General features: G+C 35.0%; 3 protein-coding genes and 1 pseudogene across 3 annotated transcripts; 3 read left to right on the top strand and 1 right to left on the bottom strand.

Annotated features, from left to right (window-relative positions):
* The first annotated feature begins 2,097 nt into the window (after positions 1-2,097).
* On the top strand, positions 2,098-2,608 carry LOC125210594 (annotated as a pseudogene).
* A 3,979-nt stretch (positions 2,609-6,587) lies between these two features.
* On the top strand, positions 6,588-7,378 carry LOC125209091 (glycine-rich protein DOT1-like). Its single transcript, XM_048108692.1, has 2 exons — positions 6,588-6,678; positions 6,947-7,378. The coding sequence occupies exons 1-2, from the start codon at positions 6,612-6,614 to the stop codon at positions 7,294-7,296; spliced, it is 417 nt and encodes a 138-aa protein (XP_047964649.1). The 5' UTR covers positions 6,588-6,611; the 3' UTR covers positions 7,297-7,378.
* Positions 7,379-8,529: 1,151 nt separating this feature from the next.
* On the top strand, positions 8,530-10,905 carry LOC125210495. The gene is made up of 5 exons (XM_048110043.1): positions 8,530-8,736; positions 8,813-9,252; positions 9,319-9,553; positions 10,248-10,457; positions 10,840-10,905. Exons 1-5 carry the CDS (start codon positions 8,530-8,532, stop codon positions 10,903-10,905), a joined length of 1,158 nt encoding a protein of 385 aa, XP_047966000.1.
* A 1,589-nt stretch (positions 10,906-12,494) lies between these two features.
* Positions 12,495-13,857, bottom strand: LOC125211120 (transcription factor bHLH30-like). The gene is made up of 2 exons (XM_048110817.1): positions 13,657-13,857; positions 12,495-13,086 (listed from the first exon to the last, which is right to left on the bottom strand). Exons 1-2 carry the CDS (start codon positions 13,855-13,857, stop codon positions 12,682-12,684), a joined length of 606 nt encoding a protein of 201 aa, XP_047966774.1. The 3' UTR covers positions 12,495-12,681.
* Between the last annotated feature and the right edge of the window lie 2,849 nt (positions 13,858-16,706).

Consider the following 16,706-nt stretch of genomic DNA (forward strand, 5'->3'; position numbering starts at 1 on the left):
GTCAACTTAAACTGGTCACGAGGATACCTAGACCTAGTCGTGTCGTTGTACCTAAACTGCGCAATCAAAACCTCAACCTACTTTCACTAGCTAGTATTCCCGTAAGGATCGATTTAAATGGAGAGAACGTACATATTTGCGATGATATTTTGAAAGAGTTGGTTTGCTACCACGTTTTATGGGAGTTGCGACTAACTCACGTTTTATGGGAGTTGCGACTAACTAAAGTATGCTGAAATGAAAACAGGATTATAGGAATGCACCTAAACTGACCGAGAGGTTGGGGGTGAAAAGAGTGTGGAATAAAAAGGAAACTCAACTATTAGTGCACCTGAAACAAAACAAGCTAAAAGTATAAAGCATATTTTTAGTCCAGTCTTGGATCTGGGTTTTCTTTTTCAACAAGCTAAACTAATAGAAACCAACTTCCATGAATGAATATTAAAGCTCGGAAACACAAATGCAAGATCTAACTCGGAAAACACAATCAAGAAAAAAAAACTCAGATCTACGTAAACTGGTTAAGAGACAAGGGTGACGAAAATAGAACAGTACAAAAGCATGCATAACTTGTAGCTACATTGATCAAACACAGAAAAACATTTAAGAACATTCAGATCTACTTAGGATCAACATAAAAAGAAACGAAGCAAACTTCATTGCTTAAACTAAACAAGATCCACGGAGCAAGGTGAGAAAACAAAGTAGAAACACGATTCAACCAACAAACAAGTTTAATTTCAAATATTAACTACATAAATCTGGAAAACTAAACTAGAACAAGAACAAGAACAAACACTGAAATGGAAATGAAGACGAGAAAGTAGAATATTTCTGTTCCTAAACGGAGGAACTGCCGCTGGATTAACAATGTTGGCTGCAAGGGAACTAATTTACTTTATATGAAAAATCATTCTCCAAAAGAGAAGGTATTTGAGAATGTATTATACATTTATATATTTGAATGCATCTTGTATTATTTTTTTATTTTAAAAAATAATTTACTTTTCAATATACCTTTTTTTCTTTGGAGTTTGTTACTTTTTGGAAGGATGTATTTTCCTTTTTGAGAAGGTAAATAGATGATATACCTTTTCTATACTTTCCCTCCTTAGAGCATGTCCAACAAGGAGAGGTAAATGAAAGAGGTATATCATGTATTTATCTTCTTAAAAAGTGAAATATACTCTTTCAAAAAGTAACACATTTCAAAGGAAAAAGGTATAGATAAAGGTAAATCATTTTTTTAAAAATAAAATAATAGTACAAAATGCATTAAAAAACATAAAGTGTAATACCTTCTCTCTTGGAAAATGGTTTTTTCATGAAAAGAAGACAAATATGATAGTTATAAGATTTCATCTCTCTATTGATGAAGAGATAAAGATACCTCTTCAAAATGGGTAAATGTATAATACCTTCTCAAATACCTATCTCCTTGGAGAATTATTTTTCTTAGAAAAAAGGTAAATATGGTAGTTATATGACTTTACCTCAATATTTATGAGTAAAAATTTGGTGGTCATGGCATACCTAGTGCCATGGTGACTAGGTAATAACTATGTGACATGTGGATATAGTAGGATTCTAGATATTTTATATATGGTATTTAGTTTTTAAGAATAGAATAAAGTTTTATAATTTGAAAACTTTCAAAATTGTTAAATGGACGAAAAAGGAATGTATATATGTATAAGTATATATTTAAAGGTGATTAAATTTAAGATATGATGGAACCATTCTCTTTTTTTTTCTGGAGTATATATACATGAATATATGTAACCCTGTATGGACTATTATATGAATATAAGATTAAAGGGCAAAATTGGTCCTAAACATATAACCATTTTACTTTTTTGGTCCTAAACTTTATCTTTCGGATTTTTGGTCCTGCACATATGGAAATTTAATCATTTTGGTCCCCCGTCAATAATTCCGTTAAAAACTAACGGTCAGCGACAATTTTGACCTAATTAAATTCTTAATTCTGATTTTTAAATCACTAATTAATCTCCTAAACCAAAGCAGAGCCGCACACAGAAATTAGGTCTTCTTCCAATTCGACAATGGTATATGGCAGCAATCCGCAGCCTGACAATGGCTAAGATGGAATCCAATCAGCTAAACCAGCTGAGGGACATCTTCGCCCGGTTCGACATGGACCACGACGGCAGCCTCACGCAGCTGGAGATGGCCGCCCTCCTCCGCTCGCTCGGCCTCAAGCCCTCCGGCGACCAGATCCACTCCCTTCTCGCCAACATGGACGCCAGCCGCAACGGCTCCATCGAATTCGACAAGCTCGTCGGCGCAATCCTCCCCGACATCAACGAGGAGGTGCTTCTCAACCAGGACTAGATCATTGAGCTCTTCCGCTCCTTCGACCGCGACGGCAGCGGCTAAGATGGGGCACGCCCTCACCTACCGCGAGCTCAGCGACATGATGCAGGAGGCCGACACCAACGGCGACGGCGTCCTCAACTTGCACGAATTCGCCACCATTATGGCCAACTCTGCAGTCGAATTTCTCGCCGAGCCTGAATCGTCTTCCTCCTCCTAGGGTTTACTCATCTTAATTTTTTTAAATTGAGGGAAACCGATGTGGCATTCTAGATTGTGGCTATGACGAACTAATTCTTCTTAATTTGTGAAGCTAATTGCGATTCATGAATTATTGGATTTACGATGAACTAATTCATATTGGATTTTCTGTCGTCATTATTGCATCCAACTCCATATAATTTGGAGATTAATTAGGAGAATAATTAGTGACTTAAAAATTAGAATTTAGAGTTTAATTTGGTCAAAATCGCCGTTCACCGTTAGTTTTTAACGGAACTATTGACGGAGGACCAAAATGATCAAATTTCCATATACGTTCACCGTTAGTTTTTAACGAACTATTGACGGAGGACCAAAATGATCAAATTTTCATATATGCAGGACCAAAAAATCCAAAAGATAAAGTTTAGGACCAGAAAGGTGAAATGACCATATGTTTAAGACCAATTTAGGTCATTACACTAAATATAACGAAAAATCACAAGATGATGATAACTTAAATTTTAATTTTTTTTATTTATATTTGTAAAAATTACAAATAAAAAATGTAGTGATAAATTAAATCATAAATTAATATTGCTAGCACTATTATTAAACTGTACAACGACAAAATTAAAACTTTTAAAATTAATCTTGCTAGCACTATATGCACAAAATTTTAAAAATTTATACAGTATTGTTTTTGTTTTATTTGTTGTTTTATATATATAAATAAAAAAGATAAATATACAAAATTTTAATTAATTATCTTATGGTTATTTAATATATACTCCATAAAATAAAAATAATAATAGAATAATCCCATTAAATCTTAAATCAATTATGAATAGATATTGAAAATTTCTTTTATTGTGAATAGATATTGAAAATAAATGATGTTAGTATCTGTGGGTGTATTTACCGTCCATTTAACAATTTGGGAAGTTTTCAAACTATAAAACTTTATTCCATTCTTAAAAAATAAATACCATATATAGTTTAAATATCTAGAATTCTACTATATCCACATGTCACATAATTAATAGTGGGATATACCAAGTCATCATACCATGTCATGACTCATGGCCACCAAATTTTTACTCTATTACTGGTGCAGTTGGAAGGGTATCCTTTTATATTCACACCTCGCTGAAAATCTCTAGCTTCAACCATATTAGAGGATTGTATCACTGCAAAACATTATCTGAAATATAAATTACCATTTTAAAACAATAAATTACATATTTTACTCTTGTTCCGAACAAAATAAATACACTATTACTTTTTAATATAAATCACTAAAAATAAATTAACAACATTACCAAAAAAATAATTAATTAACAAAATTGGATGCAATATAATGGAATTGTTTATTCGAAATATTGAATGAAGATGCAAACCTGCTGAAACCACGAAAACTACAAATAAAATAAACTGGAGGGTTTTAATATTGGCCATGATTGAGTTTTTTTAGATTTTGAAAGCTTCAGCAAAATTAGGGCAAAATATATAGCAGAAATTGATAGTTTAATATGGTAATTATATAAGTATAGCAATAATTCGATCATATATCGAAATAATTATAAATGACAGGAGAATGTCATTACTTTCAGAAATAGGAATACAAATTTTAACAAGGTACATACTCATATCTTTACTTTCAAAATTTTATTAAAAGAAAAAGAAAAAAATATAATCGAAAAAGCATTTTTGTTGAAGTCGTAATTAAGAAAGTGGGAGTATACAACAATCCTTTAAATTTTATTTAACCAAATACACTTTCCGCCATTGTTCGTACTCTATGCAGTAATTTTCGTAAATGGACAATGAAATAAGTAAGTCTCGCTGTGAATATAGTTTTACTCCTGAATTAATTGAATATAGGCCATGTTTTTATATGCCCAAATATTTAGGGCCGGCCTACTTGGCGCAGTGAGAAACAAGAAGACCCACTAATGATTAATGAAGAAACATTCATATGTTTTTGCTACAATATGTTTGTAAATACACCCTACCCTCTGCCGGCACGAAATTTTATAAAACTTTATTTTATAAATTAAATATAAAAAGTAAAATAAGAGAGAAAGAAAAATTTTATTTTATAAATTAAATATAAAAAATAAAATAAGAGAGAATGAATAAAGTAAAGATAAAAGTGTTTTTATTTTTTCAGTAATTGATCATCTTGGTTAAAACCACTATTGGATATAGCTCAATACACACAACTGTACCCCAAATAAATCACCATATTAGTGTGAAAATGAGATGTGATCTTAAAATGAGATTAGTGGTCTACTGGTAACTAGCACTCACTTCAAGTGCTTAGTCCCGTGTAAGATTCTCGCGAGTCTTCTTTTTTTTTTTTTTCATTACATTTTGTTTAAAATGCATTTTTAAATTTCTATTTCTTTTATGTGTTAGGCTGGTATATTTTTTTATTATTCTATTCCCTCTGTCCCACAGAAATATGTCATTTAAAATTCACGAGTTTTAACGTGTAGTAATTGGTAAAGTAAGAAAGAAGGAGAAACAGTAGTTGAAATCGTGTAGTAGATGTTGAGGCTCATAAATAATAAAGTAGTAAAAGAGAAGGAGAAAAAGATTGCCATGAATGGATACAGAAAAGGAAAAATGGTCTATTTTAATGGGATGGAGGAAGTGTTTCTTTTAGTACTCCCTCCATCCTATAAAAGATGTCATACTTTCCTTTTTAGTTTGTCTCACAAAAGATGTCACATATCTATTTTTAGAAAAAGTTCTCTCTCTTATGAATATAAAATTATATTTTGTCTCTCCATTTAACACACAAAATAAACATTCTAAAATCTCGTGCCATCCTACAAGTGTGACATCTTTTGTGGGACGGAGGGAGTAGTTTATTTACTTTATTGTGTATACTCTCTCCGTCCAAAAAATATAGACAAAGTTGTAAATAACACAGATTTATTGCATAATTGATAAAAGTAAGAGAGGGGGAGAGAAAATGTGGTAGAAGTAGTGTTAGTGGATTATGGGGTCCACATTTAATTAAGAATGATGTGTATGGTTAGTAGTATTGGTTTAAAACTTTCCATTTTTAAAATTAGTCTAATCTTTGATGCACGGTCCAAAATGGTAAAACTTTTTTATTTTTTTTGGACTGATAGTATCTTATATGGAATTGTATGAATTTTGTTTTTTTTTTTCTATTTTTCATTTTAGATAATAAGTAGTTTGCATTTTATTTTGTTATTTTAATTATCATTTTAATATATATACGTGACTTTGAGATTGATTATATGTACAATTTAAATATTTTTAATTTTAATGTACTTTAGTTAGTACTCCCTCCGTCTCATAGTAGATGTCACATTTGAGAAATGACACGGGATTTTAGGAAATATTATTTTATGTGTTAAGCGATGAAACAAAATATAATTTTATAATTGATGTAAGAAGGAATTTTTTCCAAAAGAAAAAATGTGACATCTTTTATGAGACAAACTAAAAATGGAAAGTGTGATATCTACTATGAGACGATGGGAGTACAAAACTCGGCATTCCCAATTTAAAAGTTCAGAATCCGCGACTGCATAAATATTATCGATACATAAAGGCCTACTACACACTCTCCAACTATCCTCTTCATTGCAATTGATTCTGCCAACTATTTATTGTAAAGTCAAATTTGGTTCATCACCATCTCAATAAACCCAAGAATCGCCTTAAATTAAATTGAAGTAATTATTTTATGATAAAACTAAGTACCTTGCTCGAAAATTAACAATATACTTAAGAGGTGCATTTATAGTAGATTAGATCATAAATTAGGAACCATACCAAGTTTCAGGTCAAGAAAACAAAATCAATAGTAGTTAATTTAAGAGGTGCATTTATAGGTGTTGGTGGCGTGAAAGAAGGAAATGCAGAAACGCTTCAAAAGCTCACCAGCATTCTTACGTAGGCAGCGACGAAGAGGCCGAGATTCCGCCGTGAAAGCCGTGGCTCAACATCCTTCAAACGCCTATAAATTAGAATCCTCACAATTTCAAGTTACATTGTCACTAAAACAAATTACTAGAAGAAGAAATAAAATGAAGTCGGAAGCATTGATCTTGGTCTCCCTCGTTCTACTTCTTCCTGTTTTTGCCCAAATAAAAGGTTAGTGTCGACCATTAATTTATTTTTAATCTTATCTTTTAATTAGTAACACAAAAATTTGAGGGCAAAATAAAGCGTCCCTAAGTTGATGGCAAATTATCTTAATGTTTTACTTTTTTAGGACGCTTCTATTTGTGTGACTTAATTTTAGTTGGAACACTGTTAATAAAGACACTTTATGAAGCGTTGGTGGTATAATTAGATACACAAATTAGTGTCTTTAATAGCATTAAAAAGTCTATCTGATTTTTTATTGTTGTAATGATAGGTGATGAGCCATTGCACACCAACAATTTTATCGGCCACGGTGGAAGTGGTGGCGCTGGCGTCGGCGGTGCAGGAAGCGGCGGAATTGGAGGCTTCGGCCACGGCGGAATAGGAGGGTTTGGCCACGGCGGAATCGGGGGCCGAGGAAAGGGTGGAAATGCGGGTAGCGGTGGAGGAAGTGGCGGAGCAGGTAGTCATTACGGAGGAGGAAAGTTATGCAAATGGGGTTGTTGTGGGAAATCATTTAGTTATAGCCATGCAGGAGGCGTTTATTATAGTTGCACTTGCTGCGCTTCTTTTGCTCAGGCCAAAGCCTATCGCCATCGGGGAAATAAACCCAACCCAAATTAAGAATTAGATTTATTTAATTCTGGTGCGGTTGTATCAATTGTCACAATTACTATAATTCAATAAATCTGCATCTTTTTGACTACTTTTATTTGAAAACTCGGAATCACATTTTTATATTTTAATTTTCTATTATACGGGCATATGTAAACTAGTTAAAGGAATTATGAAGACGTAATTTAATTAATATTCTTTCCCCTCGACTAATGCATCGGGAGATTTCAATCATGATTACGAAAATAAATGAGTAGCTTTATTGATTTTTCTTTTAAAAATTGTTTGAATATCCAACCAATATTTTCTTATGATCTTCTAAGAAAAATAAAATAAATTAAATAGTAACTTAAATCTCTCATTAAACAAGGAAAATTACCGCGAAAATCATAACGTTAGATCATATTTTAGTTAGTCCAAATAACTTAAAAATCAACAGTAAAAACTACTCCCTCCGTCCGCGAATAGCAGTCCCGTTTTTCTATTTTAGTCCGTCCGTAAATAGGAGTCCCGATTCACTTTTACCATAAATGGTAATAGGGTCCCACCTTCCACTATCTCATTCCACTCACATTTCATTTAAAATTAATATATGCAAGTGGGACCTCTGTTCCACTAACTTTTTTCCACCCACTTTTCTTAACATTTCATAAAACCCGTGCCCCCAAGAAAATGGACTCCTAAGAGCATCCACAATGGATGCCCGATCGCGCGCCCGATCTACCGAGATCGGGCTCGGGCGTGGTCGGGCATCCATTGCAGGCCTCGGTCACGCCCGAGCGCGACCGATCGCCCGCTCGATCGATCGGGCGTGAGATCGGGCGCCCGTTGCAGAGGCGCGCCCGATCACGCGTTGGCTCGATCAACGCGTTTTTGAATTTTTTTATTTTCTTTTTCAATTCTATAAATATACCTTAATTTCACTAATTTTTCACACAACTCTCACACATCTCTCTCAACTTTCTCTCCATTGCAATATCTCTTCCACTCACTTTTCCAAAATGTTTCCCGGGGAAGATATTAGACGGTCTATGGAACGCACAATGTTTGCTTTCGGGAACCAGATTTTCGCCGGTATTCGTGCAATACATGAGCAAGAGCAAGCCGAACAGCAGGCCCAAGAGCAGGTCCCGAGGCCTATCCATCCGTCGAGAGCATGTCCTAGCTCATCAACGTCTGTTCGAGGACTACTTCGCCGAACATCCCCGGTGGGGCGCGCCGGTTTTTTGCCGACGGTTTAGGATGCGGCGAGAGTTGTTTCTCCAGATTGTTCACGCGTTGGAGACGCGCGACGAGTACTTCCAGTGGCGGGAAGATGCGGCCCACAGAAAGGGTCCATCCCCGCTGACGAAGTGCACGGTTGTGCTTCGTCAGTTGGCATACGGCACTACGGCGGACATGTTCGACGAGTATCTTCACGTCGGGGATACAACTGGTCGGGAGTGTCTGGTAAATTTTTGTGCGAGGCATTATTGACGCCTTCGGCGCCACATATTTGCGCAAGCCGAATGCCCAAGATTGCCAGGACCTGCTGTGGATGCACGATACGGTGCACGGCTTTCCTGAAATGTTAGGGAGTATTGATTGTATGCACTGGGAGTGGAAGAATTGTCCTGCAGCGTGGAGAGGCCAATTCACCAATGGGTATAAGGGTACCCACCCGACGATGATCCTTGAAGCAATCGTTGACTACAGTCTTTGGATTTGGCATGCTCACTTTGGCGTGGCGGGGTCCAACAATGACATCAATGTGCTGAACTCGTCCAGTCTCTTCACCGAGCAATGCAATGGCAACGGTCCGATTATCAGCTTCACTGCCAACGGACGACAGCATCATATGGGGTACTACTTAGCCGACGGCATTTACCCAAGATGGCCAGTTTTCTTGAAGACGATCTCCTGCCCAACGGGTGCGAGGAGAGAGTTTTTTGCGGCAAAGCAGGAGGCTGCACGGAAGGACGTGGAGTGAGGATTCGGTGTGCTTCAAGCGCGTTGGGGAATAGTGAAAGGCTCAGCTCGTTCCTGGTACAGGCATCATATCGCCAATGTCATGTACGTGTGCATCATCTTGCACAACATGATTATTCACGATGAAGGTCGTGCAGCTAGCCAGTGGTCCGACGATGAAGCCGCTCCGAGCGCAGGTCATGCAGCCCCGCCGGTCGTTCGAGGTTTACCCTATGGACTTAGCGAGAGATTACAAGCTCAGAAGAGCATGCGCAACCAACAAGCTCATCTTGATCTCATGAACGACATGATTGAAGAAGTTTGGACACGTAGTGGTCGTTGAAATTATATCTCTTTATTGTAACTTTTTTTAGAAAAAAAATTAAATAATGTATGTTTTTTTCTAGTTCTTTAATTTGGAAGTCTAATTTTGCTATTTATAATTGGTAAACATAAAAAAAATTAAAATTAAAATTGAAATGAGAAATGGATAATAGATAGGGCATGCACTAGGGCTCCACCATTGCAAAAAGATAGGGCATGCTGACGTGGCAACCACTAGGGCTCTCATTGGGGTATGCACTAGGGCATCCATTGTGGATGCTCTAATAGCGGATGGAGGGAGTATGTACTAGTTTAGATTTGTGTTATAATTATCTCATAGTCAATTAAGTTGGTAGTCTGGCAAACAATTTTGTTTTCTTTATGAAATAGACAACGTCGTTTAATTTCTCATCTGTGGGTTTATGATAGATTTTGGAAGGAGCATTAGGCAGACTTCTTAGTTAGTTAAATGACCAACAATACAACCACTAAGTTTAACATGATATTTATTGAAAAGTCATATATTTCTATGCATGGAGGGGGTGATTTTGCTATTTTCGGCTCGACCCTAAGGGATATTTAGGTTCTCCGGATGGCCCAGAGGAGGCGGCCGCCCACTCCTGCCCTCTTGAATCTGCCAGTGAGCATAATGAGGAAGCCTTGATGGGTTTTTGGAGATCACAATTCAGGTATTTATTTATGGTGCAACTGTCAGTTGGAAATCTAGCTTGCAGAATATAGTGGTTTTATCCACCACTAAGGCCGAGTATATGGCACTAACAGCTGCGACTAGGAAGAGCTTCTGGTTGCAGGGAGTGTCAGCTGACTTTGGTGTGAAGCAGGAAGTTGTGGCCTTAGGATGTGATAACAACGGTGCAATTTATCTTGCCGAGAACCAAGTATTTCATGAAAGAAGTAAGCACATCGATGTGCGGCTTCATTTTTTGAGAGAAGAAGTAGAAAAGGGAAGAGTGAAAGTGTTCAAAGTTGATACTTGTGTGAATCCTGCAATAGGTCTGAAAAAGTATCTAAAAATATCAAATTTAGATATGTGTACTCTGTCAAAGTATAAGGAATCATGGCATATACGTATGGAATGGATTCCATTTTGAGAGAATTGAAAAAGCATTATCTCAACGCATTTCTTTAGCAAAGACTCGATTTTTTCCTCTTTTTGAATGGTAACTCAGACCATGGAGTGTGAATTAAACCCATGTTTGAATTGAGATACTGATGCAAGTTCTTCCCTTCTGAATCAGATAAATTGATATGCTCACAAAGGCTTTATCCAAGGAGAAGCTTGAGCTATGCCTTAAGCTTGTTGGCATGTGTAAAAGGGATATGTAGGATTAACCAAGTAGTCAAAGGTGGAGGAATGTTGATATGCCTACTGATTAAAAGAATTGACAGGAAGTGATTCAACTGGAGCTAAAGGGGTAGAGTGAAAGGATGAAGTGTTGATCATCCGAGCTGTGATTGCACAGGAACCGTTGGATGAAGAGTTAGTTGGTGATCGCTGATCACGACCGTTCATTAAACTAGCCATTGTGCTTGGCTGCGAGTTTAAAAGGGTTATTAGTCAAGTTAGTTATTTAAGGGTTTTCCAATTAGTTTCTTTAGCTCAGTCTCTACGTGAGAATCTAGATTGTACACCAAGTTCTTCAATTTCAATATAGCTCCTTTTTTTTCCTTAGCAAACTCTATGTTCTTGTTCATAGCCATACTTGATCAATTGCTTACAAATTTAAAATATTTTGACTTATTATTACAACGCTCTATCCTTAAAAATAACATGTTTCCTCTATCAGATAAGACAAGATTATATTAAGATAAAGATTTTAGTTAGGTGAGTGTAGTGAAATTCTGAGCTTGCACTGCCGTCAATTATCATATACTAATATTTATTGTGTTTGCTTATTATTGACTACCTAATTAAATATACGACTATAAAAATGTAAAACAAATATAAGAGCCATCAGCCATGCATCCAATTTTACAAAAGATGAGGCAAATATGAGTCAGTAGTCAATCTTTTAATAGTGGCGCAGCTTCTTCTAGATTCTGGTCACACGTTTTAATAGTGGCGCAGCTTCTTCTAGATTCTGGTCACACGTGGTGTTAATAAAATAATATATTTTGTTAACATCTAAATCAAGAATTTAATGCATACTTACGTATACATGACTAATCAAAATTTGTTTTAATAAATCATTGTACAAGTATTTTCCAAAAAAGTTTCTCAATCTTTAATACTTCAGTCCACCAAAAAATAGTATCATTTTACCATTTTGAATGCCCACAAAAGTGATAGTAGTTTGAAAATGAGAACTTTATCTCCTTACTTTGTCCAACTTTCCTAATTCTCTAATTGTTTTCTCTCCTTTTTTCTTATTTTTTTTTTCTTTCTCCTACTTTATTTACTTTTTCTTATCTCCCTCTTATTTACCAGTTTTTCAATAAAACCCATATCCATAAATATGATTATTTTTTATGGACGAAGGATAACTGTTTAATCTCATTTCAAAATATAAAAGAAGTAACAATATCATATTAGGACTGAGTGGAATCAAATACTACCTACTACTCCATTAAAGTAGGAGGACTTTAAAAATTGAAGAAATTGTATAATAGTAATAATAAATTAAAAATGATACTACTTTTATTCACACGAATATATGGTATTGATGAAACATCAATGGCAGTAAAGTTTGGAATCGCGTGTTTTTGACCAAAATCATAATACGATCAATTGTTCATTTCCTTACATTACATAATTTTCATAGAAAATAACATGACACCGAATTCATCATATTTCTATAGCTTATTAATAGTATCAACAAAAATACAAAAGGCACATAAAGTTCCATGGCCCATTTTTTCACCAAAACATGCAATGTACATAGAAACATGGTAGCATCGACATATGCATGACAAAGTGTATTAAAACATCATAGCAATACTTGAAAGATCCTTTCCCTCCAAAAACAATACTGTACCCAAATAATCCCCAACAATAAACCATGGAATCTCACTATCACAGAATCCCATTCCACAAATAGATCATCCATATTTATAAATTAACCAATTACATAATCCCAAAAAAATCCCTAGCTAAAGTCTCTATCACAAATGATAGTAACGGGCCCTTTTGCAGGCCTGGCCCGAACTAGTGGACTTGTCCATGACCATTTTCAGGGCCCGCCTCAGCCCTCCCAATCCGGCGTCGTTTTGGGGGGCCAGCCTTACCCATAGCAGGGTCTTGGTCCGGCCGCCAACCGTGGCCATCTCCGCCCTCACCACCTTCGCCTCGGCCGCTTTCAGGGCCTCTATCATGTCAAGGATTATCTCGGGCCTGTCGTCGCATGATAATGCCGCCTTTATCAGGCCCGTGATTTGGCATTGTGATACCTTTAGCTCGTCGGCTTCGCTTGGGTAGTCATTAACTTCGCCCTCGTTGTGCTCCGCCGCCGTCTTCTTCAGCTCCTTCACGCGGCGGACCGCTTCTCCCAGAAGGGAGGCCTTATCCTTCTGCAAACAACGGAATTAGTAATTGAAGTTTGAATTCAATCTATTCTACTACTCTCTCTGTCCACTGATAAATTTCTCGTTTTGCCATTTTCGTTTGTTCACCAATAAACTTCTCGTTTGCTTTTTACTACTTTTGATAATGAACTCCACGTTTCATTAACTTTATCTTATTAACATATTATTATAAAATTAGGACTCATCTTCCATTAGCCTTTTCAACCAACTTTCTACTATATTTCTTAAAACTCATGTCCCCTTATATTGATGGACGGATGAAGTAGTATATTTTTTAAATTATCTATGAACTCCTAACAAATTAATATCCTCCCTATGTCTCCAAACAGTAGTCTTATTTGATTATGACATAAGTTTTAAGAAATATAAAGATAAATTAGTGGAATATGAGTCCAATTTATATATTAATTTTATCGTAAAATGTTAGTAGAATAAGTTGGTTAAACATGATGCCTACTTTGGCATTTATTTTTAGTAAAAGTGAAATAGAATTTTTACTCAGGGACATGACTCTTATTCAGGGACCGGAGGGAGTAAGAAATAGTACTAACGTACCTTGATGGTGTTTGGGAGGATGGATTTGAGGGTGGCGATGTGGGCGTTGATTCGCTTGCGGCGGTGGCGTTCGGCTTCCTTGTGGGTAATGCCGGCGGCGACTGCTTTGGCTTCTGCCATGGATCTTGGATTCAACATGCCCACAACATCGTATGTATCCGAACAACTCCCAAGCTCATACAAACTCGGAATAGAAAACATATCTTCCATACTTTTTTTTTACTGCGAAAAATCAGTTTTCAAAGAAAAATACAAAATGACTATACAACACACGTATTCAATTCATAAAATCACATTCAATTGTGAAAAACTGCAGTGAAGTTCATTTTGTGTGTGTGAGAGAGAGAGAGAGAATGATTGAAGTTAGGGAGATAGATTGATATTGGTGGGAGGAATCTGATGTGTGTGCGATCAGCAAATTCGATTGTGGGGCTAAGGAATTCGGTTGGGTTTTCAAGAAAATGATTGAGGAATTGTTTCTATGGATAGGCTAGATTAGTAAATCACATCTTCACTCGCATCTCCATTTATAGCTAATATTTTAGGACTACCAGCTTAGCTTTTTACGGTTATTCCCTAATCCCAATTCCAAAAATAAAGAAAAATATATTTATAGAGAAAAGTAGGGATGTCAATTGGGCTGACTCGCTCGGGTTCGGGCTAATCCACTCGGGTTGTCGGGTTATTTGGGTACGGGTTATTCGGGTTATAAATTTTTGGCCCAACCCTAAATCTTCGAGTTTCGAGCTAACCCACGGGCTATTCGGGTCGATAATAATCTTATATGTTACTTTCTATCAAATCCAATATTCTAAATTATTAAAAAGCATATTGACGCAAATAGTAAAGTATTATCAAAGTGGTCAAGAGAAAGAAAATAATAGCAATTGAAAATTTAAACAAAACAGATAAACATATCATTTAATTAATAGCACACATGAATCTGACTACAATTAAATGGAAATCATGCATATCATATTACCTTAACTTTCAATTTGATAGAGAAGACATAATTACTATATATTCTTAATATAAATGTTGTATTTAATATTGATATTACCAAATATACTTCATATAAGTATATAATCCAAAATTTTAATTATATTTTTATATTAAATGCTCAACCCGTGGGCTAACCTGCAACCCACCCTGGCCAGCCCACATAACCTGCCCACCCGAACAGGTTAGCCCGTGTAGCCCGCTTTTGAATATGGGTTGCGATTTTCCGGCCCAAACCCTATGATTTTACCGGGTAGCTCGGGCCGACCTGTGGGTTTCGGGCTAGATAGACATCCCTAGAGAAAAGTAAAAAAGAGTAAATAATAGAAAAGTAAATAAAGTAGAATAATGAATAATGTAAACAAAATAAAGTAAGACATGAATGAAGTAGGAAAGAAAAATTAAATTAATTATTTCATATAGAAAAATGATTTAACTATGAAGGAACTTCCAAAAATAGAAAAATGATTGAACTATAGTGGAATATTAGGCAAGTATATACTCCCTCTGTCCCATTAAAAATGCAACGTTTTCCTTTTTTGGTTGTCCCATTAAAAATGAAACGTTTCCTTAAATGGAAATAACTCTATCTCTACTTTTTCATCTCTCTTACTTTACTCTCTCTTCATTAACTCATAGAACAACACTACATAAAATCTCGTGCCGATTCTCAAATGTTGCATTTTAAGTGGGACGGAGGGAAGTATTATATACCATTCCAAAAAAGAACACAAAGTAGGCAAGTATATATTATATACCATTCCAAACAAGAACACAAAGTTCACTATTGTGATGTTCTTCTTATTAAGATGTAATTAATACTAATTGATTGCATCTGTTTATTACTATTGTGTTGACATTTTTTGTTACTATTATTTTATCATCTGTTGATATTTTTTAATGATCCAAATCATAGTTTGAAGTTTGTAAAATATTTAGAGTTCACGTTCCTGATTCTATAAATATTATCCTATGCAACTTTCCAAATCCTTATTAGCATTTAGCAACGTATCATTTTCCTTAATTACTCTTTTATATCATAAGAATCTAACACAACAACATTATAATGCCGTTCTACACTAGTAATTTCTAAACATATGAAAGAGAGAGTAAAGAAACGAGTTGCAGACAAATTGAAATATGGACATAGTATAAAACAAAATAGAATAGCTAAAAAGAGAAGGAGAAGAAGCTATGGGGGAATTGGATGATATCAAATCCTTTTGCAGTGACAAAGAATTTTTGGTTTAAAAGTTCAAAAGCACAATCATTTTCTGGGCAGAATCAATATGACAGCAGAACAATTTTTGTTTCTTGGGGGCCCAATTTATCACAGTCCAGCCCACAGCTTTTTTCTTTCTTTCTCTATTTTCGGACCTGATACAAATATTCACATAAAAAAAAAATTGAAGGCAAAGTTTTAACTGAAACTAAAACTTTTAATTAAAGGCAAAGTTTTTTAATCTAAATTTAGAGATTACCTCGATGAACAATTATATTCACGATAAGTTTATTTTGCACATTGTCTTATAGTTTAATTCCTTTCTTAATTTTATTTTTTAGTACTACTACTTAGAAAATAAATTTGTATTGAATTACATTATACTATGTCAATGTGATGAACGAATTAATAATAGATTTGATAATGAAATACTGTGAATTGATATATTTGTGATTTTTATTTATCAAATTGCATCTGGATGGTGGTTGTTTTCATTTTTATTTATTAATTACTAAGAAAGTAGTATTTAATTTTTGTCTTTATCATCATGGTGTATAATTAAAATTGAATTTGCCATTAAGGTTTATATTGTCAACAAGAATTGGAGCCAAATTTTATTATGATTTATAATTTCATTTATTTATGGATTATAACTTAATTCATTCTCTTAAAATTTCGAATTGTATATTCTATGATTTTTGAAAATCTATCGCCGAAATTGAAAATTAGAAAATCTCTAAAATTCATGGAAAATTCTAAAATATTCGAAGTTTGAAATTTTAATTATTAAAATTACGCACCAACTCGCATCACTTTATAATCAATAATT

Source organism: Salvia hispanica, chromosome 3, assembly GCF_023119035.1.
Source record: "Salvia hispanica cultivar TCC Black 2014 chromosome 3, UniMelb_Shisp_WGS_1.0, whole genome shotgun sequence".
NCBI lineage: Eukaryota > Viridiplantae > Streptophyta > Magnoliopsida > Lamiales > Lamiaceae > Salvia > Salvia hispanica.

Bases quoted from the DNA above. Each gene is read 5' to 3' on its own strand.
- LOC125209091 (XM_048108692.1), top strand. From the start codon at position 6,612: ATGAAGTCGGAAGCATTGATCTTGGTCTCCCTCGTTCTACTTCTTCCT. The intron at 6,679-6,946 runs GTTAGTGTCGAC...TTGTAATGATAG, and splicing joins TGTTTTTGCCCAAATAAAAG to GTGATGAGCCATTGCACACC.
- LOC125210495 (XM_048110043.1), top strand. From the start codon at position 8,530: ATGCGGCGAGAGTTGTTTCTCCAGATTGTTCACGCGTTGGAGACGCGC. The intron at 9,253-9,318 runs GTGAGGATTCGG...TTCCTGGTACAG, and splicing joins GCTGCACGGAAGGACGTGGA to GCATCATATCGCCAATGTCA. The intron at 10,458-10,839 runs GTATTTCATGAA...ATGCTCACAAAG, and splicing joins TTTATCTTGCCGAGAACCAA to GCTTTATCCAAGGAGAAGCT.
- LOC125211120 (XM_048110817.1), bottom strand. From the start codon at position 13,857: ATGTTTTCTATTCCGAGTTTGTATGAGCTTGGGAGTTGTTCGGATACA. The intron at 13,087-13,656 runs GTACGTTAGTAC...CGTTGTTTGCAG, and splicing joins TCCTCCCAAACACCATCAAG to AAGGATAAGGCCTCCCTTCT.